The following is a 23,034-nucleotide window of genomic DNA, read 5'->3' as shown; positions in this document are numbered from 1 at the left end:
CCTCATCAAAGAGAACTGGACACCTCTCTGATTTGGTTACCTTTGTTAATAGATTTCAGTAATTGTGAACAAAGATGTGGTAGCATGTCCAAAAAAGAGGAAACCCAACCAGTTATTATGGACTTCTTCATTAAACTTCAACCGAATGATGCAACTCTGGGACAAATAACGTTGATCATTTTGAACACTAAACGGCCTCTTCCACCAAGTCAGCCAAAGTGACCTTTCTTGATAGAGTATCAGAGTTGTCTTTAGACACCACTATGACAAAACTCAAGCAATAGGCAGAGGTGATGGGTAAGGCATAATGGCACATGAAACAAGTTGTTTGGACTTATATCTACTGCATATACTCCTTTCTTAATTTCCAGATACCAAAGAGCAGCCATTGGAAGGAGTACAACAAATTATCTGCCTAGTTACACTGACTGGTAAAAGACATTGCAATGCAGCAAACTGTCACTGAACAGAATAAAAATATTGTTTACATGAAAGTGAAAATATTGAATATTGAGAGCAAGTGTTAATTTTCATCACAAAAATGCATTCCTGTATCGTGTACATTTCAAATATTGTAAGCCTTTGAACTGACTGGCAGTTTTTTCCCCCCTTGCTTTGCTGAGTTTCTCTCATCCTCATAATAAAGGCTTTACATTTACAAAATGACTAGCTTCCCTTTTTTTCCCCCCAGTGTAGTTTTGGCAGAAGATACCTTCCCATTTGGAAAGTCACCAAGTTCTTACCTGGCACTCTTAGCAAAACAAATCAGCAATGTTTTCACAATAAAAGGCCAACTGGCTTTTACAAAGTCCCTGAGAATGTTGATGTAAAATCTCTCAATAGTGATTGCAAACGAAACATTCATTTAACTTTATGAAGTCTCAGTTGAACAGTGTTTGCTCTAGTGGAAATACAGTGACTAGGCAGCTTCAGCAGCCTGAATGAAACATTAAGACAGTGTACCTGCATGATAATAAGAAGGTCAAGCACTAAGATGAAAGAAGCCAGGAAGGCTCTTGAGACCTCATCACTTGGCAGAAATCCACGATTCAACTTGTCCCAACTGATCCAGTCAGTAGTGATGACAAGCACAACTACAGAGGTCAAAGTAAATAGAACAGTCCTGCAAGGGAAAAAAATACTTCAGAAACAATACTGTATAATACAATTCTACATGATTTTTTCTATCCTCTAACAGTTAACTAATACTTTATCGTACTGTACTGCAGACCAAGTGAGCTTGAAGAAAATTATGTGTAAAAGTAGGTAATTTTACTCAAGATATAAAAGGCACTGGACAGATCTTTAGTGCAAAGAAATGTGCTAGCTGTTTCCAAACAAGCTGAGAAATTAATGCTGAGCTACATCATTATATTTCAGTTTCATACTTTGCATATATATTGTAAAGACTAATAAAGACAAATGTAATATAATAAACCAATAATTATTTTTAAAAGTACCAAGACTACCATGGTGTCTTTGAAAAATGGAATACAGACTCACTACCCCTGCATCGTGTTTACGATTACCCCCATCAACTTTCAGTCCGGAGCCAAGGTTCCTTTCGGGCGTATATTCTATGTCCAAACCAGAGCTAGCATCATTAAGGGAGTACCTCCAGAAAAACCTAACTAAAGTATAACCTCAGAGTTACGAACACCAAAGTTACGAACCCACCAGTCAACCACACACCTCATTTGGAACCAGAAATATGCAATCAGACAGCAGGAGAGACCAAAAACACACACACAAAAACAGCAAAAACAGTACAGTACTTTGTTACATGTAAACTACTAAAAAAATAAAGGGAAAGTTTAAAAAAAAGATTTGACAAGGTTAGGAAACTGTTTCTGTGCTTGTTTCATTTAAATTAAGATGGTTAAAAGCAACATTTTTCTTCTGCATAGTAAAGTCTCAAAGCTGTATTAAGTCAATGTTCAGTTGTAAACTTTTGAAAGAACAACCATAACCTTTTGTTCACAGTTACGAACAAGCACGATTCCCGAGGTGTTCGTAACTCTGAGGTTCTATTCTAATGGTTTTATCCACTGCTCTGCCTCCCATGAAGGTATCCTGGTACCCTTACCAAAGAAGAAAGACAGCTCTCTGAGACTTTATAGACTACAAGGCTCTGAACCAAATAACTATATGCAATAGTTACCCTTTACCACTAATCCCAAGCTCTTGGATAGGGTGACCAGATCACCCAGGTCAAATATCGGGACGCGGGGGGGGGGGGGGGGCGGGGAGGGGGGGGGGGGGGACGAAAAAGGGGGGGCGGGCCCCCCCCCCCTTCTTCCACAAGTGCTGGAGGGAGGCCCCGGAGATGCAGGGGGAGCGGGGTGCCGTGAGTGTCAGTCCGGCCTGGCCCCGAGCAGGCTGGACTCGGGCGCGGTACCTGGAGGGAGAGTAGGGGGGCAGCCCGTGGGGCCAGGCGGCGGCTATTCTCCCCCCCTGGGCAGCGGGACTCGGGAGCAGCCGCTGCTGCAGCTCCCACTGCCACAGCTCCCACAGCTCGGCGGCTGCAGCTCTGGAGCCAGGGCCCGAACCCCCCGAGCCCAGGCCTGTTGCGGGGACCCAGCTGCGCGCACACTGTGCCCAGCCCCTGGCCAGTCGCGTCTGGGCTGGCTGCCCAGCTGGTGCAATCCCGCGGCGGCCCCGGAGTGGGGGCAACAGGCCCCAGCCCCCCCATCCTGCTTGGGTCCCGCAGGGGAACGAACGGGGCTGGGCTGCCCCCCTACTCTCTCTACCGCCTGACTGAATCCTGCCTGCGCTCGGGGCCAGGCCGGACTCTCACTCACCCCGGCCCCGCGCTCCCCCTGCGTCTCCGGGGCCTCCCTCCAGCGCTTGTGGAGGGAGGAGGAATGGCGAGCCAGGGGAAGAGGCGGGGATTTGGGGAGGGAGCCAATGGGGGAAGGAGGGGGCGGAGTCGGTGCGGGAGGGGGCGCGAGCACTTCCGGGCTCCGGAGCATTTGCTTGTTTGTCCAGTGTCCTGACCTAACATCGGTCGGGACGTGGGACAAACAAGCAAATATCGGGACAGTCCCGATAAAATCGGGACGTCTGGTCACCCTACTCTTGGATCAAGTACGGTCACTGCGGGTGTTTATTAAAGTGGGCCTCAGAAGAACATATAATCTAGTTCAAATTGAGGCAGGGGACGAGTGGAAGATAGACTTTAGAACAAGGTATAGACACTTCAAGTATTTGGTAATGCCCTTTGGACTCACCAATGCTCCCATCACTTTTGAGCACCTGATCAACAAGATATTTTGAGATATCCTAGACCAGTTTGTTGGCATATCTAGATGATATCTTACTCTATTCCAGTAGTCAAGCAAGCCACAACCATCATGTCCATGAAGTTCTCACATGATTTCCCCAGCACAGGTTATATGAAAAACTGGAGAAGTGTGTATTTGAGCAATCATCCATCAAATTTGGGGGTTCATCGTGTCAGCAAATAGACTATGCATCGATTGCAGGTATCTGCAATGTAGGATTGGTTTGAACCCGGGAGCATCTGAGACATCGAGAGATTCATTGGGATTGCCAAAGGTCGCGGCCCCGATAACTGCAATCCTCCAAAACCCTTTCACTGGCCCCCGGAGGCCTTTGAACTCCCGAAGACAGCTTTCACATCTTCCCCAGATCTGGTCCACCCTGATCCTCACCTACCCTTTGTCCTTGAGTATGACACTTCTGATGTAGCCATCAGGGCAGTATTGTCCCAAAAAACAGGGTCCCAGCTTGGAATGCATCCATTTGCATATTTTTCATGACAACTCACCTCAACCGAACACATTTATGAAATAGCAGACAAGGAGTTACTCGCCATCAAGCCTGGATTGGAGATTTGGCGACAATACCATGGGAGAGTCAAACACCTCATCCTAATCTTAACTAACCATAAGAATCTAGAATAGCTACAATCTGCCAAAGCTCTGAATCAGCAACAGTTGATCTAGGAGTTTCACTTCCTAGATCTCTGGCCCCAGGCATCCACCACCGGCCAATTGGAAGGGGTCAACCAGGTGCTCAGACAACACCTATGCTGTTTCCTGAACCACTCCCAAAACAACTGGGTTGTGGTACTCCTGATCACTGAATTTACATATAATGTGGAATACTCCTCTACCCGATCCAGCCCCTTTTTCCTCCAGCCATGGTTTTTATTCTTGTTTCTCTTGTCCACAATGGTTTCTGCTGCCTCTGATCTGGTGCAGACCTTTCATTAAACCCAAGACAACCTAAATGAGCATCTGGAAGTGGCCGAAACAGTCTACAAATGCCATGCTAACAAACACGACCAGAAGCCACAACTATAAAGGCAGGTCAGAAAATATGACTGTCCACAACACACCTACAGACCAGCTGACCTGCACACAAATTAGGTCACCAATAAGAAGGCCCTTTCACTCTTACTCAGGAGATCATTTGAATTACAACTCCCTTGAAGCCTTTCCTTGACAATCCGTTCCCCAGGCAGCATATGCCATCCCCACCCCTGGTTCAAGTTCAAGACCATGAGGAGTACCTTGTTCATCACATCCTGGACTTCCAAAGTCACAGAGGGACCCTGTACTATGTGATTGATTGGGAGGGCTATGGGCCCAAAAACGCTCTTGGGAGCTAACTCATCATGTGCACATGCCTGAAAAAGTATGGGCCTTCCACAGGAATCATCCTGAGAAGCATGGCCCCAACGCATCCAGGGATCACCCTTGAAATGGGTGTTTGTGGGAATCAAGTTTCAAATTCAGGCTTGTGGGGCTGCCAAGCCTTATCCTCTGTCCCATCAAGCTGCAAGGGCTGACATGGCAACTGCTGCTAATATCCCACCCCAGATGCTATACCTGCTGACTCAGAAGGGTCAGATGACTTACAGCAGACTAGTGATTGGACATCACTGGATGTAAAGCTTCCTGTTCCTGTCCCATCCCTTGTCCGAGCAACTAGTTGCTAGGCCTGTTGTTGCCCAGACCTTGAAACCAAGTCCCTGCTTCCTTGCCTGGTTCCTGTTCCTCATCCCTGCTACCACACCTCATCCCTGTTCCTCATCCAGTTGCCAACTCTGGTTTTGACCCTTGGCGTGATTTCTGAGTCTGACTCTGGCTTGACCCATGGCTTGACCCCAACCCCAATGCTACTCCTGGCTCCAGTCACCAGACAACCCACATTACAGGCCCTGACACATCCAAAAATAAATATTTGGTTTTGGCTTCAGTGGTACTTTGGAATTTATTCCAAGGCATTTAAACTCTACTCATTTTCTTCAGCTAGGGCAAAACAAACTTGAGAATACTTCCAGACATGACCAATACTCGGTAGAGTAAAAAAATAATAATAAAAAAACGGCAAACAGATAGACACTGATAGATACATAAATTTACAGAGATAAATCTTGCTCATGTCTGTGCAGAGGGAAAAGCCATAGATCTTCACACAAGAAATAGTGTATTCATGTGGGCATCTAGATAGTATCCTGGCATGCTGGTGGGTCTGAGGCAAAATCTGAAAGTGAAGCCCCCCCCAGAATGCCAACGGTACAAAAACACTGATGAAAGGATGGAGTGGGGCACTGAAGAGCTGGCATGCCCCACACTAACCCCACAGCAATGGCTCCAGTCCCACAGGGGCTGAGTTAGACTCTCTGCTGTGCCAGGGCCGCAGTGCCACTCAGGTTCAGCCAGGGTGCCTGATTGAGGGGCAACTGGGCCAAACCCAGGGGCAGCTCCAGGCACCAGCGCAGCAAGCACGTGCCTGGGGCGGCAAGCTGCAGGGGGCGGCCTGCCGGTCGCTGTGAGGGCGGCAGTCAGGCAGCCTTTGGCAGCGTTTCTGCGGGAGGTCCGCCGGTCCCGCGGCTTCGGCGGCAATTTGGCGGCAGGTACGCCAAAGGCACGGGACCGGCAGATCACCTGCAGAAACGCCGCCACAGGCTGCCTGACTGCCATGCTTGGGGCAGCAAAAAACATAGAGCTGCCCCTCGCCAAACCAGAGTAGCATTGTGACCCATGCACCAGATCACAATGCCACTAGTTTGAGGGCTCTCTCAAATGGGGGGCCTGGGGCAAACGGCTCATTCCCTGCCTCCCAGGTGGCCCTGCTGCCATGGCACCAGGGCCGGCTCTGGCTTTTTTGCCGCTCTAGGCAAAAAAGCCACCGGCTGCTCCCCCCCACCCTCCCATTGCGGCAGGGGAGGACGCCGAGCCCGGCCGCGGGCCCGCAATCCCCGACTGGCCGGAGTGCCGGGGGGAGGGCGGAGAGCCTGGCTGGGGCTCTCCACTCTCCCCGGCGGCCAGAGCGCCGGGGGGAGGGCGGAGAGCCCCCGGCAGCCAGAGCTCCAGGAGCAGGGCGGCCAGAGCGCCAGGAGGAGGGCGGAGAGCCCAGCCGCAGCTTTCTGCTCTCCCCGACCGGCCAGAGCGCCGGGGGGAGGGCGGCGAGCCCGCTGTGGCTCCGCTCTCCCCGGTGGCCGGAGCGCCGGGGGGAGGGCGGTGAGCCCGCTGCGGCTCCGCTCTCCCCGGCGGCCGGAGTGCCGCGGGGAGGGCGGCGAGCCCAGTCGCGGCCCCGCTCTCGGGCCGGAGCGCCCCGCCACGCTGCCCCCCTCCAGGCGCCGCCCCAAGCACATGCTTGGTGGGCTGGTGCCTGGAGCTGGCCCTGCATGGCACACATGAGTGGACTATCAGATACATCTTGATAATACTTTAGAACACATGTCATCACCACACAGAACACACACAGAACATGGTTGGTCCGGCCTGCATGATCCAAAGCATTTAGAACCAGATTCCAGGGTGTGCACATGCAAAAGCTTGCATACACTTTTATGCCTGCCTCACCTGCAGGCACACAAATTCCAATGTGTGTGCCCAGTTCCTGATTTGCATATACTCATATCTTGATGCATGCACAAAACAGAGGTTGAACATGAGAACTAGAGTTTTCATGCATGGAATCTGGGTACATGTACTTTTGAAAATCTGGCTCTTTATATGTTTAAACCAGGGTAAACCAGAAGAACTTCAGCTAAGTTAAGGTCTGATAGCAATAAAACAGTCATGCTAGAAAGGGAAAGCTATTTGAAATGACTAAATTCAACAGAACACAAGTAAGGGTCACTCGCCTTTTTTAACATATGAAACTGAAGCAAAGACAAATATTTAATACAAGTCTTTTTGTAGCTATTTTTTAAAAACAAAATCGGTATGGTTTTGAGTTCACTGAATTTTTGCAAAATTGGAGCATTGTCCCGACACTGCAGAAGGAAAGAGAAGACACCAGGAATGTCATTTAATTGGAAATCATCCAGCGCAGGTCACTCTTCCTTTGTAACCCATACTATCTGTGGAGGGCTGCCCTTAGCTACTACACACCCAACATTAATCTGGTTTGAACAGCATAACTGGTACACCACTGTCCTCCTCTTAGACAATATTAAGGGGATGGGGAAGAGAATGTTGTCTCTTTGCTGCACCGGACATTAGGAGCCCCAGTCCCATTCCCCAGTTTCTTTAGGAGATTCTTTTCCAAATTCACTTCCAATTCCAGCTTATCAGGGAACTGGGCTCCCTATTGAATGATTGCCTGCACTGGATACCTGCCAAGTAGTGACAACAGACAGTTTACAACCTATCCTTCCCACCAGGTCTCTTGGCTTCTGGGACGAAGATATATAAACACCATATCACCCAGGCCTCTCTAGCTTGCAGTAAGGGGGAAAAAATTCTTCCCAGCCCCTAAAAGACAGCTAACATCATGCCCACAGGAAAACCTAAAAATCCGGCCCTATTCTAATCACAAATCTTTTGCTGCCAGGTGCAGAATGCAGCCCTGGGCAGGGAAACGGTTTATAAGCTTTCCCCTGAGGTGCATAGGAGCCAACTGGCTTACATTGCACCCTGCTGTCCAACCAATCAGCCAAGCAGTATCTCCCTCCTCAAGCCCTTGAGCAGGCTGAATGCCCACGAGGAGGGGAGTTAAAAAAAGAGGGGGGGAAATCCTTAAAGGGGCTCGGAGTTTTCCTTCCCCTGATGGCTGAGACAAAGGTGCCCCATGTCTGAGGTTGGGAGTGAATATTACAAAATATTGAAAAAAAATCTAGTATTTGTCATTATCTAGATGTTTGCAAAAGCCTGAAAAAAACATTTCCACTCACAATTTATACTAGAAAATTAATAATTCTCCCTCACCCTAAAGGTCTAGTAGAGGGAGGAAGCGGGGGGAGCTTGGAAATCCTGAGTTATACTCCCTCCTCTGCCTCTGACTGACTGACAATAATTTCCACTCACTGTACACAGAACTTTACAGACACAATTAAATGATCACTTTACATCCATCATTTAAGCAATGCCTCGTATCACCCCGTGGAGTAACTAAATATTATTACCCCCAATTCACAGTTTGGGGACCAGATTCTCTCCCTGCAGGCCAGCTCTTACGCAAAAGTTGAAACTGGCTGTTTAGCCTGCTAAGTGTTCCCTCAATGGAACAGATGTCTCAGCTAGTGGAAAAATCAATTTACACGTAGGTCTTCCACCAACCGCCCTCTCCACTCCATAGACAACATGTCAGGAGGAGTGGGATCAGAACGCAGCTGTGCCTGGCCAACTCTCAGATGGCACGTGGTCCCTTGGGGAATCACGGCCAGGAGGCACAAGTTAGAGTAACCTGTGGCTGTTTTAATTTATGCTGGGGCCAGACCTGGCAAAGATCAGTTCACAGAAACAAGGAACCATAACAAGCTCACTGATGACCCCCTCTCCTCCACTTGCCTGTGCTGAGTAGATCCTTGAACAGCACAGAATCTGTCCCTGGAAAGCTAAGGATAAGTTAAGTAACCTGCCCAAGTCCACAAAAATCAGTGCCAGAATCCAGACTCTCAGGCCCATGACAATTCCACTAAGTCACAGTACACCCAAAGCAAGTCACAACCTGTAACTTAGTTTCCCAGTCAGTAACATGGCAAAAATGAAGTTTTCCACAGGCGAAATTTGAAAATGCAGAAGGTTTGCATACAAGATATGCCCAGCCACATGTAGGTGGTAGATATTATTACCTACAATTACCAGCAACTTTGAGCTACTTATTGCAATTCTTATTTAGAATTTTCTTCTAAACCTTTCATGACCCTCCCTCCTCTGCAAAAGCCTTTATGATGTTTTAGCTTTGATGATCAGGAAGTAAGAGTTCTGCTAAGATCAAGTGATGAGATGAAAGTCATACTTTGACTATTTTCCTGCTCAGTTCTTGCCTTTTGTGACAGGCCAAAAAGTGCATTATTTTTCCCTTGCACAAATCTTCCAATGTTAAAAAAAAAAATCAGTGTGCTTGGTGAAAAGTAAGTTTAGAAACATATGTGGCACACTATTTTAAGAGCCTTGTATTGCAAGTATATCCAGGAATAATTCCCATTGAACTCAGTTTGACTGAGAATTGGCAAAGTCAGCGAATGGACGTTGAAGAGCATATAGCTTAATACTTGTTCTTATTTTGGATAGGAAGTTACATTAGTTACCCAGAATTAATATTCAGAATGAAATTTCCATAGAAGTCAGTGGGAGTTCTTTTTGAACAAGGAGTAAAGAATCAGACGTTAACTTACCGATCATTATCATTGCATGAAGCATGTGCACTTAATAATTTATTTAATGTGTACTTATGTAATAGAACAAATAAACTGGCATCCTCTCCAGGCATATTGAAACTGAAAATAATATTAATTAATAATTAATTAGCATTTGTCAAACACTTTCAGCTCCTTGGATGGAGGTGTTACAGGGATATAAAATACTGTGCTATTCATTATTTTCAAAATCATTACGTACGCATTGAATAGCAATAGTCGGACGCATTTCATAAACATGCCAGGATAGTTAAAAGTACACTGAAAATAGAGATAGAGCAGACAAAAACCAATTTGATTTTGCAACTCTTGGCATTTAGAAATGCTTTACAAACCTCCAAAAAGAAAGATTGTCGGGCAAGTTAAATATTTTCCATCAATTTTAATTTCAGAACTGGCTCAAACGCTGTCCCACAGTGTACAGTAACTATAAAGCACAACAGAGCTGCAGCTGTTCGTTTGCAAACGCCAACATTTTTTATTTTTCTTGTTTTAATTAGCAAGGTTTCCAGTACTAAATCTGTTTCAAAAATGAATTTCCTAAAACCATTTAAAAAATGAAATGTAAGGTTTTTAGTCAGCCTAGTGGCTTGGTGTCAGCACCACTTGATGCCGTTTCCGACACCTGTTTCGGACAGATCCTCAGCTAGTGCAAAATGTCACAGCTCCACTGAATTTAATGTAGTGATGATAATTGACACCAGCTGAGGATCTGCTTCCTGGTTTCCAGAATGGCCTGAGATCACAGTTGCCAACTTTCATGCAGTAAATAAGCACCCGTCTTTCACAATAAGCCAAAAATCAAGCTAATCCCATTTCAAAACAAGGCCAAAACAAGCCAATCCCAAAGAACCCCAATACTCTATGTGACTAGATCCCCCGGTGTGCAGTCTGGGACTGTGGTGGGCCTGCTGTGCACCCCTGAGTCTCTCCCCCTCTTGCCCCGGCTTACCCCTTGCCCACACTTGCCTCTGCTTGCTGGGAGCCGATCAAAAAAAAGAAGCAACATGATACAACAAGCTACAAGCCAAACAAGCTACAAGCCAAAAACTAGCCAACAAGCAACTCACAAGCCAATTAAGCCAAAAATAAGCCCAATTTCTGCATTTTTCTCATGGGTTTGGCATGTCTGCCTGAGATCTCTTGCTCTCACAATAGCAGAGCCTGGGAATGCCAACGGGGGTGCATTGGGAGACTTATCTGCACTGGGTTCCTTTGGTTTAACTATGATCACAGAGAGAATAATGCCAGTGTTTGTTCTTACAGTGGGGATGGATGTACGGGGAAGGCAGGTAGTGATAATGCTGCCAAAAATATAATATTTCAATTAGTGTCTTAAATTCCAACATTAAAAATAATGTTTGATTTATTTGATATGATCTCACTTTAGTTCTTGACATCACCTACTGCATTTAATGCTGTCACTGCAGAGCACAGTGGGCCTGATTCTGACTTCACTTGCCTGTTTTTACAGTCACGTAATTCCAATTACTTTAATGGAGCTATTCTTGATTTAAACTGGTGTAAGTGAGCTCAGAACCAGATCCACAGGGGCTAATTCACCATTCACTCACTTACAGTTGGTTTGCTGTAGGATGCTGTATGGCAAGAGTGTACAGCAGCGGCACCAGGTAATAAAACGTGGCCTATAGGTGTAGGTTAATGGGGATTAGCCCCTAATGCTATCTTGCTCGAACAGTAGTGTTACATAATACATGTACCAGATAACACTTAGAAATGCACTAATGTTGATTGAACATTATTGGAAAAACATGACTTCTTGTCCTGTGGAATTGTGATATAGTAAAATATGGATGGTCCCGTTAGTGGAAAATCTTTCACACCAAGTACTTACAGAAGAGAAGTGCCACTGTATTAGGTATTTAGAAATTTGGGCACCCTTTTTAGTGAACTCAGAGGAGGAGGGCTCCCCAGCCAGCAAGCCAGAATCTTTAGCCAGGTTTATTGAATATTAACCTGATCCTGAATAAGTAATAAGTAATCTATGATGTAGTATGTTAACATTATTGTAACTTTGCCTTAATGAAAAGTTTTGAAAAATAAAACAAAAAAGAAATGCACCCATGAATAGTTTAGAGCTACTATACACTTACTATATTAAAAATACTTTACTTACAAAGATCGCAATTTTAATTACCAAAGTTATATATCACTTAGCTGAAAATATAATTTTGTTTTAAACTTTCTATACCATGATCCCTTTAGACAGAAACATTACCATTGCAAGATTTCACCCCAATCTCTCTCCCCTGGTTGAAATTAATCGGTAAATGATCTGCATTAAGAAATTGGTATTTGCCTATATAATTCTGAAATGCCACAGTTCCCTTGACTTAGAATAGGAAATAAGAGGGGGAACCTGTGTAGCGGGACCTGTTCACAAATGTTGATTTTTTAATAGGAACCATGGTATACAAGATTTGGGCTCTAAAAAACAGAGAAATTAAACATTTTGGGGGCCCGCATTCCCCAGGAGACATCCCTGGTCTGTGCATGCAGCTTTTCTGTTAGGTGGGATGAAGGGACCAGGCAAGAGTGAATAGACCAAAAGTTCTGAAGGTGGAGAAAACAGTTCTAAGTCAATTTATTTGCGTAATGCATCAAATATATATGTCTTAAACCTCATGTAGGAGCTACAGAAGGAATACAGATGCCATGGTTTAACATGGTGTATCTGTACAGCCGCTATATGTGGTAGAAATCGTCCTTTGGCCAGCTTCATGTATGCCAAAACATTTCATACTACTCATGCCCAGAACATCGGTACTACTGGTACAGAGGGGTTGCAGCTGTTGCTCCAACCTCAAGTGTCTGAGAGCCCTGTGCATCTCCCTGGCTCATGATTAGTGTGGTAGAGATCATCTCCTCCACCTCTTCATACTCATCCACATAAACCCTGATTATTATTAATTATTATTATTATTTGTCTTACTCTGGTACCTAGGAGCCCTGGTCATGGACTAGGACCCCATTATAGCTGGTGCTGTGACAAACACAGAAACAAAAAGACAGTCCGTGCCCCCAAAGAGCTTACAATGTAAGCCCTGGTCTACACTATGAGTTTAGGTCGAATTTAGCAGCATTAGGTCAATTTAACCCTGCACCCGTCCACACAACCAAGCCTGTTTTGTCGACTTAAAGGGCGCTTAAAATCGATTTCTGTATTCCTCCCCGGCAAGGGGTTTAGCGCTAAAATCAACCTCGCTGGGTTGAATCTGGGGTAGTGTGGACGCAATTTGACGGTATTGGCCTCCGGGAGCTATCCCATAGTGCTCCATTGTGACCGTTCTGGCGAGCACTCTCAACTCAGATGCACTGGCCAGGTAGACAGGAAAAGCCCCGGGAACTTTTGAATTTCAACTTTTGTTTCCTGTTTGGCCAGCGTGGCGAGCTGATCAGCACAGGTGACCATGCAGAGCTCATCAGCACAGGTGACCATGGAATCCCAGAATCGCAAAAGAACTCCAGCATGGACCGAATGGGAGGTACTGGATCTGATCGCTGTTTGGGGAGAAGAATCCGTGCAGGCAGAACTCCGTTCTAAAAGATGAAATGCCAAAATATATGCCAAAATCTCGAAGGGCATGATGGACAGAGGCTACAAAAGGGACACACAGCAGTGCCGCATGAAAATTAAGGAGCTCAGGCAAGCCTAGCAAAAAACAAAGGAGGCAAACGGTCACTCTGGGTCAGAGCCCCATACATGCCGCTTCTATGATGAGCTGCATGCAATTCTAGGGGGGGCCCCTACCACTACCCCACACTGTCCGTGGACACCTGCACGGGTGGAGTCTCATGCAACGGGGATGAGGATTTTGTGGATGAGGAAGATGAGGAGGAGGAGGTGGTTGAGGATAGTGCACAGCAGGCAAGCAGAGAATCCCTTCTCCCCGGCAGCCAGGAACTGTTCATCACCCTGGAGCCAATACCCTCCCAACCCTCCCAAGGCGGGTTCCCAGACCATGAAGCCGGAGAAGGCACCTCTGGTGAGTGTACCTTTGTAAATATAATACAGGGTTTAAAAGCAAGCGTGTTTAATTATTAATTTGCCCTGAAGACTTGGGATGCATTCGCGGCCAGTATAGTTACTGGAAAAGTCTGTTAACGTGTCTGGGGATGGAGCGGAAATCCTCCAGGGACATCTCCATGAATCTCTCCTGGAGCTTCTTTAAAAGCCTTTGCAGAAGGTTTCTGGGGAGGGCAGCCTTATTCCGTCCTCCATGGTAGGACAAAAGCCAGTAGCAAGTAGTCTGGAATCGTTGCAGAACAAAGCATTGCAGTGAATGGGCCCGGGATTTGGTGGCATTCAAGCAACATCCGTTCTTTATCTCTCTGTGTTAGCCTCAGGAGAGTGATATCATTCATGGTCACCTGGTTGAAATACGGGAAATTTGTTTGAGAGGACTTTCAGAGGTGCCTGTTCCTGCTGGGCTGTTTGCCTTTGGCTGAAAAGAAATCATCCCCGCTGTTAGCCACGCGATGTGGGGAGGCCTGTTCATGCTGAGCTGTTCGCGTTTGGCTGACAGGGATCTTCCCTGATACTAGCCACCCGGTGTGGGGTGGGTAAAGCGATTATCCCAGAGAATTGGGGGGAAAGGGATTGGGTTGTGCTGAACATTCACCCTAAAACCCTAGCCCCTCCTTTTAAATGGCCAATCCAACAGGCTTCGTTTGGTATGGGAAAGGAGGGCGATGCTGTTTGAAACCATTCCCACATGTTATGAAGGTTGAAGAAGCCGAAACCCTTTGCCTTACCATGGCTGCCTGCAAGCTGAATTCTGTTGCCCAGCCGAGCATGTGTGATGTCTCACACCAAACCGGCAGGCACTCAATATAAGAGGCGACCTTGTACCAAAAGCACATGTGCTATGTAATGTGAATCACTTGATTCAGTGTGAAATAGTCTTCCCTTTGCTCTCTAAAATGTATCTTTTTAAATACTACTCTCCCTTTTTTGCCTCCCGCAGCTGCAAATGTTTCTACGCTCCCCCTATCATCTCCGTCCCAGAGGCTAGCACAGATTAGAAGGCGAAAATAACGCATTCGCGATGACATGTTCTCAGAGCTCATGCAGTTCTCCCGCACTGAAAGAGCTCAGTAGAATGCGTAGAGGCAAACAATGGCAGAGTCTAGGAAAGCGTTAAATGAACGCGATGAGAGGAGGCAGGATGCAATGCTGAGGCTAATGGGGGAGCAAACTGACATGCTCAGGAGTCTGGTGGAGCTGCAGGAAAGGCAGCAGGAGCACAGACTGCTGCTACAGCCCCTGTATAACCGCCTGCCCTCCTCCCCAAGTTCCATATCCTCCTCACCCAGACGCCCAAGAATGCGGGGCACGGGGAGGGGACGCTACAGGCACCCAGCCACTCCACCCCAGAGGATTGCCCAAGCAACAGAAGGCTGGCATTCAATAAGTTTTGAACTGTAGTGTGGCCTTGTCCTTCCCTCCTCCCCTCATCCACCACCCCACCCGGTGCTTCCCTCCTCACCCACCCCGCCCGGGCTACCTTGTGAGTTTTCCCCCTATTTGTGTGTTGAATTAATAAAGAATGCATGATTTTGAAACAATAATGACTTTATTGCCTCTGAAAGCAGTGATCGACGGGGGGAGGTCGGTTGGCTTTACAGGGAAATAGAGTCAACCAAGGGGGCGGGTTTTCATCAAGGAGAAACAAACAGAACTGTCACACCGTAGCCTGGCCAGTCATGACACTGGTTTTCAAAGCTTCTCTTATGTGCAGGGAGCCCAGCTGTGCTCTTCTAATCGCCCTGGTGTCTGGCTATGCGTAATCGGCTGCTAGGCAATTTGCCTCAACCTCCCACCCCGCCATAAACGTCTCCCCCTTACTCTCACAGATATTGTGGAGCACACAGCAAGCAGCAATAACAATGGGAATATTGGTTTTGCTGAGGTCTAACCTAATCAGTAAAGTGCACCAGCAAGCTTTTAAACGTCCAAATGCACATTCTCCCACCATTCTCCACTTGCTCAGCCCATAGTTGAACTGCTCCTTACTACTGTCCAGGGTGCCTGTGTATGGCTTCATGAGCCATGGCATTAAGGGGTAGGCTGGGGTCCCCAAGGATAACTGTAGGCATTTCAACATCCCCAACGGTAATTTTCTGGTCTGGGAAGTAAGTTCCTTCCTGCAGCTGTTCAAACAGACCAGAGTTCCTGAAGATGCGAGCGTCATTCACCTTTCCCAGCTATCCCACGTTGATGTCGGTAAAACGTGCTTTCAGCACCATTGAAAAGTAGCCCTTGCGGTTTACGTATTGGCTGCCAAGGTGGTCTGGTCCCAAGATCGGGATATGCGTTCCGTCTATCGCCCCATCACAGTTAGGGAAGCCCATTGCAGCAAAGCCATCAACTATGACTTGCACATTTCCCAGAGTCACGACCCTTGATAGTAGCAGCTCAGTGATTGCGTTGACTACTTGGATCACAGCAGCCCCCACAGTAGATTTACCCACTCCAAATTGATTCCTGACTGACCGGTACCAGTCTGGCGTTGCAAGCTTCCAGAGGGCTATCACCACTCGCTTCTCAACTGTGAGGGCTGCTCTCATCTTGGTATTCTTGTGCTTCAGGGCAGGGGAAAGCAAGTCTCAAAGTACCATGAAAGTGCCCTTACGCATGCGAAAGTTTCGCAGCCACTGGGACTCATCCCAGACCTGCAACACTATGCGGTCCCACCAGTCTATGCTTGTTTCCCTGACCCAGAATTGGCACGGCAGGAACCTGCCCCATTGCCACCATGATGTCCAAATTGCCAGGGCTCGTGCTTTGAGAGAAGTCTATGTCCATGTCCTCATCACTATCGTGATTGCGCTGTCGTCGCCTCCTCGCCTGCTTTTGCAAGTTCTGCACATATCGCAGGATAATGCGTGAGGTGTTTACAATGCTCACAGCAGCAGCGGTGAGCTGAGCGGGCTCCATGCTTGCTGTGGTGTGCCGTCTGCAGGAGAGCAGGAGAGCAGAGTTGCAGCAGAAGCGGTGGATGCCGATGGATGCCACGAGAATAGATATTTATATAGAACGACGAGAGGACCTGCGAGGTGGATTCATGGCACCAGGAGAGCGGTGGATGATGACGGTTAGCAGTCCTACCGCACCGTCTGCTGACAGCAGTACCCAGGACACAACAGCAGCGGTGACGGTGAGCTGAGCTGAGGTATGGCGTCTGCACGGAAAAAAGGTGCAAAACGATTGTCTGTTGCTTTCACGGAGGGAGGGGCGACTGACGACATGTACCCAAAACCACCCACGACAATGATTTTGCCCCATCAGGCATTGTGAGCTTAACCCAGAATTCCAATGGGCGGCGAAGACTGCGGGAACAGTGGGATAGCTACCACAGTGCACCGCTCCGTAAGTTGATGCTAGCCACGGTAGTGAGGACGCACTCCACTGACTTAATGTGCTTAGTGGGGACATACGCAATTGACTGTATAAAATCGATTTGTAAAAATCGACTTCTATAAAATTGACCTAATTTCATAGTGTAGACATACCCTAAGATAAAAGATGACAAATGGGTATAGACCAATAGATGGGGGAGTATGAGTTAACAATGAGACAATACTGGTAAACCTGATAGGCAGTGATCTCAGCACACCAGCAGCCTAACAGTTGTCAAGATACTTGTAGGCATCATGGGAAAGGAGAGTTTTGATGGAGGATAATGAGGTAGCTTTATGGATGTTTATGGGGAGCTCTCCTCTTAGCTATGTGGATTGAGAAGAAACACCCACCTTTTTATGTGGCTAGAATGTAATTCACCCTTTGTGTACTCTAGTAGCATTCAGTACTTATTTCCTGTGCATATGATTTTGAAATTCATGTTCTGCAAACCTTCATTCCGGTAACCCTTAAAGGCCTGATCCATAGACCACTGAAATCAAAGGGAGTCTTACAATTACTTCAGTTGGTTTTGGATCAGGCCTCACTTGTTCAAATATCTGTTGAAAATAGATGGGAAAGAGGGAGAAAAACAGAGGCAACAAATTAATTTAAAAATTGGACACAGATATTTGTGGAAAAATTTAAGCAGTATTCACCAGCTCTAATCAAATCCTGTGTCCACGTGTGGCTGCAGATGGATGTTCTAAGCAACCAAAGTAATGTAATCTGATATTTCATGCTATCAGCAAAGCCAACAAAATAAATCATAATACACTCTTCTCTGATACTAGTCATTATCCAAAATGTACAGTAAATAAATATGATTCCAGAGTTACTTGAGTTTTTTACACTAACATTTGTATAAAATCTAAAATTATATTTATGTTAATGTGTCGAGGAAACATTTTTACTATGTTTCATGCAGTAAAATAAATCAGATTAGGTAATGTAATTATATGGTGAAGTATTAGAATTCTAGAGAGCATCATATTTTTTTATAGGTAGAAGCATCTTTTAGGGGGGTTTTGCCACACCATTAATTTATCAAAATGAAAGTGTTATCTATTTCAAACACTAGCTCATTTAAATTAAACTCATTAGCCTTAAAGCTTTAAGTTCCGGCAACTAACAGAAGTTACTAGATCGCAGGCCCTGGTTCTCATGGGAGGCTTCAATCACCCTGATATCTGTTGGGAGAGCAATACAGCGGTGCACAGACAATCCAGGAAGTTTTTGAAAAGTGTAGGGGACAATTTCCTGGTGCAAGTGCTGGAAGAACCAGCTAGTGGCAGAGCTCTTCTTGACCTGCTGCTCACAAACAGGGAAGAATTAGTAGGGGAAGCAAAAGTGGATGGGAACCTGGAAGGCAAGGACCATGAGATAGTCGAGTTCAGGATCCTGACACAAGGAAGAAAGGAGAGCAGCAGAATACGGACCCTGGACTTCAGAAAAGCAGACTTTGACTCCCTCAGGGAACTGATGGGCAGGATCCCCTGGGAGAATAACATGAGGGGGAAAGGAGTCCAGGAGAGCTGGCTGTATTTTAAAGAATCCTTATTGAGGTTGCAGGAACAAACCACTCCGAAGTGTAGAAAGAATAGTAAATATGTCAGGCGACCAGCTTGGCTTAACAGTGAAATCCTTGCTGATCTTAAACGCAAAAAAGAAGCTTACAAGAAGTGGAAGATTGGACAAATGACCAGGGAGGAGTATAAAAATATTGCTTAGGCACTTGGAGTTGCAGCTAGCAAGGGATGTTAAGAGTAACAAGAAGGGTTTCTTCAGGTATGTTAGCAACAAGAAGAAAGTCAAGGAAAGTGTGGGCCCCTTACTGAATGAGGGAGGCAACCTAGTGACAAAGGATGTGGAAGAAGCTAATGACCTCAATGCCTTTTTTGCCTCTGTCTTCACGAACAAGGTCAGCTCCCAGACTGCTGAACTGGGCAACACAGCATGGGAAGGAGGTGACCAGCCCTCTGTGGAGAAAGAAGTGGGTCAGGACTATTTAGAAAAGCTGGACAGGCACAAGTCCATGGGGCTGGATGCGCTGCATCCGAGGGTGCTAAAGGAGTTGGCGAATGTGATTGCAGAGCCATTGGCCATTATCTTTGAAAACTCATGGCGATCCGGGAAGGTCCCAGCTGACTGGAAAAAGGCTAACGTAGTGCCCTTCTTTAAAAAAGGGAAGAAGGAGGATCTGGGGAACTACAGGCCAGTCAGTCTTACCTTAGGCTTCCTGGAAAAATAATGGTGCAGGTCCTCAAGGAATCAATTCTGAAGCACTTAGAGGAGAGGAAAGTGATCAGGAACAGTCAGCATGGATTCACCAAGGGCAAGTCATGCCTGACTAACCTAATTGCCTTCTATGATGAGATAACTGGCTCTGTGGATGAGGGGAAAGCAGTGGATGTGTTATTCCTTGACTTTAGCAAAGCTTTTGATACGGTCTCCCACAGTATTCTTACCAGCAAGTTAAAGAAGTATGGGCTGGATGAATGGACTATAAATTGGATAGAAAGCTGGCTAGATCGTCGGGCTCAACAGGTAGTGCTCAATGGCTCCATGTCTAGTTGGCAGCCAGTATCAAAGGGAGTGCCCCAAGGGTCGGTCCTGGGGCGGGTTTTGTTCAATATCTTCATTAATGATCTGGAGGATGGTGTGGACTGCACCCTCAGCAAGTTTGCGGATGACACTAAACTGGGAGGAGTGGTAAATACACTGGAGGGTAGGGATAGCATACAGAGGGACCTAGACAAATTAGAGGATTGGGCCAAAAGAAATCTGATGAGGTTTAACAAGGACAAGTGCAGAGTCCTGCACTTAGGACAGAAGAATCCCATGCTACAGACTAGGGACCGAATGGCTAGGCAGCAGTTCTGCAGAAAAGGACCTAGGAGTTTTAGGCTGGGTCTACACTACAGCGGGGGTCCGACCTAAGATACGCAACTTCAGCTACGTGAATACCGTAGCTGAAGTTGCGTATTTTAGGTCGGCTTACCTGGCGGTGAGGACGCGGGAAAGTCGACCGCTGCCCCGCTGCCGCCGACTCCACTGCCGCCTCTTGCCGAGGTGGATTTCCGGAGTCGACGGCAGAGCGATCAGGGATCGATTTTACCGCGTCTTCACTAGACGCGGTAAGTCGATCCCCGATAGACCAATTGCTACCCACCGGATCGGCGGGTAGTGAAGACGTGCCCACAGTGGACGAGAAGCTGGATATTAGTCAACAGTGTGCCCTTGTTGCCAAGAAGGCTAAAGGCATTTTGGGCTGTATAAGATCGAGGGACGTGATCATTCCCCTCTATTCAACATTGGTGAGGCCTCATCTGGAGTACTGTGTCCAGTTTTGGGCCCCACACTACAAGAAGGATGTGGAAAAACTGGAAAGAGTCCAGCAGAGGGCAACAAAAATGAATCGGGGGCTGGAGCACATGACTTATGAGGAGAGGCTGAGGGAACTGGGATTGTTTAGTCTGCAGAAGAGAAGAATGAGGGGGGATTTGATAGCTGCTTTCAACTACCTGAAAGGGGGTTCCAAAGGGGATGGATTTAGACTTTTCTCAGTGGTGGAAGATGACAGAACAAGGAATAATGGTCTCAACTTGCAGTGGGGGAGGTTTAGGTTGGATATTAGGAAAAACTTTTTCACTAGGAGGGTGGTGAAGCACTGGAATGGGTTACCTAGGGAGGTGGTGGAATCTCCTTCCTTAGAGGTTTTTAAGGTCAGGCTTGACAAAGCCCTGGCTGGGATGATTTAGTTGGGGATTGGTCCTGCTTTGAGCAGGGGGTTGGACTAGATGACCTCCTGAGGTCCCTTCCAACCCTGATATTCTATGATTCTATGATTCTAAGTTTCAAATGCCATTGCCTATCTGTAACATAGAAGAAGGAAAGCAGTCTAAGAAAATTCATGGTCTTGCTTGTAAAAAGTTTCTTCAATCAACATTTATCATATTCAAGGTAGTGCAGGATTCACATGCGTTCTAGTCATAGAATTCTACCTCTTGGTCAACTTTCACAGTCAAAAGTTAATTGCCTAACTCTAGTAGAAAGCGATTTGAAAAATGTAACCCACAAGCCGGGGGTTACATAAAGAAAAGGGAAATGATATTTCAGGCTTACTTTATGTGAGATAGGTAACCTTCTTCCCCCGCAAAACTGGAGGGGGGGAGGGGGAGGGTACAGTTGGTCCAGGAAATAGCAGAATCAAGATTTTCAAAATTAAGGGAAAATTTTCAAAGCACCTTAGTGACTTAGGAGACTAAGTCACATTTTGAAAACTGACTTGGGCATGTCCTGAAAATGTTACCCTAGCAGGCTAAAGATAGGCTTTTAATATATATTTCCTGATTCCTGATTTTCAAAAGTGTGAGCACCCAACTTCCATTGAACTTAATGGTAACTGTTGGAAATTTAGCCCTTTTGAAAACCAAGGTGGTGTCTATATATGGACTTAACACTGAGATTTTCAAAAGTTATTTAGGGTACTTCAGTTTTGCGGTGTCGAAACTCAGACACATAAAAAGAGCCTGATATTCAAAAAATGCTGAGCAACCACCCTCTGAAAATCAGGCCCCTGTAAACTGTCTCAAGCTGGGCACCCAAAAATTGAAGTACCCCAAATCTCTATTTACTTTTGGAAATCTTGGCCTACGATTCTAACTTTTGGCTCATAATTTTAAAAATCTTGACCCATCAGGCTGACCTAGTGGAAATTCCAGGCTATCTTACATGTACCAGTAGGTGAAAAGATTTGGGACATCACAGGGTGTGTACATAGCTTGGTCTCTCAGCCTCCATCAGAAACCAGGATCTGCAGGAAATGGAAGCCCTAGAGATGAAGGAAGTAGAAGACATTCTCATGGATTCCTCTGTAAGCTATATTTCCTCATTCCCTGTAATAACACAGCTCCTTCAGGAGGTACTATACTCCCATTGTAATAGCAGCTGTCAGGAGGACCCAGCAGGAATTAATAATGCTTCAGATGTGCCCACACGTTCTCCAGCCACTCTCAAGTGGCTCTACACCATTCAGTAATTCCTCTACACCGGGGGAATCCTCCCTGTGAACAAATACATTGGCTTTAAAGCAGCTTTGTGGTGGCAATGGGATAAAGCTTTCACTGCATGGCCAAGTACCTGGTCAGGCTTCCTACTCCAGGCTCTCTCATCCTACCTTTGATATCTACAGGGAAGGCATGCCGGCACCATCTTGGGCACAATGCCCAGTCCTCTTGGTAGACTGCTTTCCAAACAGGAAATGTGAGGGCCCAGCAATTAAAGATCACCTAACCCTAAAAAGATCTTGAGTAAGTGTGGAGGCAGGACCACATGAGGTACTATGGGGCACCTGTGCTGTCAGCTCATTGGAAACAGCCACTGGTTGCGGGAGATGAATTTTGTGAGTATCTTTGCTATGTGAGCACCCTGAATGAACTCTTGTGTTGCTTAAACTGAGAATGCAACAACACTATAATAAGAGAACATGTTGGCTGCAGATGATAATATATTATGAAACAGCCTCAAATTAAAGAAGTGTTCTAATTAATTATATTTTATTAACTGTTTCAGTCTTATAGGAATAAAACACAATAATTGACAGGTAGGCCTTGGCTTGCAAAGAGAGAAGGCTTAACAAATTGGAGTAGATGTGATACAAAGAGGAGTACTGTTCATCAACTCTAGAAGTTCCTGGAAAAGTTTTCAAAAGTTTTACAGCAGGTGCCAATGCAGGGCTTTTTGTAGTGAAATCGGTGGAATGGCAGCCTAAGTCAGATATCTGTCTGTGGTAGGAGGTGTACTGTTGGTATTCTATGTTCAGCAGCAGTCAAGCTTTTAAACAACCTTCTCACCAATGACAAGCTAATAGTCTGTGAGACATTTCTAGACATAAGCTGTCCTGTTACTGCCTCTCTAGAAAAAGAGGTGTGAGTATGTTCAGCCAGTTGGTAAATCCAGCTGGTGGATGATCCTTCTTAGATCCTTT

General features: G+C 46.3%; 1 protein-coding gene across 2 annotated transcripts in view; it reads right to left on the bottom strand.

Annotated features, from left to right (window-relative positions):
* Window positions 1-23,034, bottom strand: part of TMEM117 (transmembrane protein 117) — a 317,267-nt gene that overhangs the window by 58,005 nt on the left and 236,228 nt on the right. For both annotated transcript variants that reach the window (XM_026648765.1, XM_029910852.1), the window contains exon 5: window positions 964-1,123. In XM_026648765.1, coding sequence (XP_026504550.1) covers window positions 964-1,123 — 160 coding nt within the window. The remainder of the gene's footprint in view (window positions 1-963; window positions 1,124-23,034) is intronic.

This window comes from Terrapene carolina, unplaced genomic scaffold (assembly GCF_002925995.2).
Source record: "Terrapene carolina triunguis isolate 2854851 unplaced genomic scaffold, T_m_triunguis-2.0 Scaffold68, whole genome shotgun sequence".
NCBI lineage: Eukaryota > Metazoa > Chordata > Testudines > Emydidae > Terrapene > Terrapene triunguis.
Note: the sequence above shows the minus strand (reverse complement) of the source record. Positions and strands in the feature narration are given on the sequence as shown.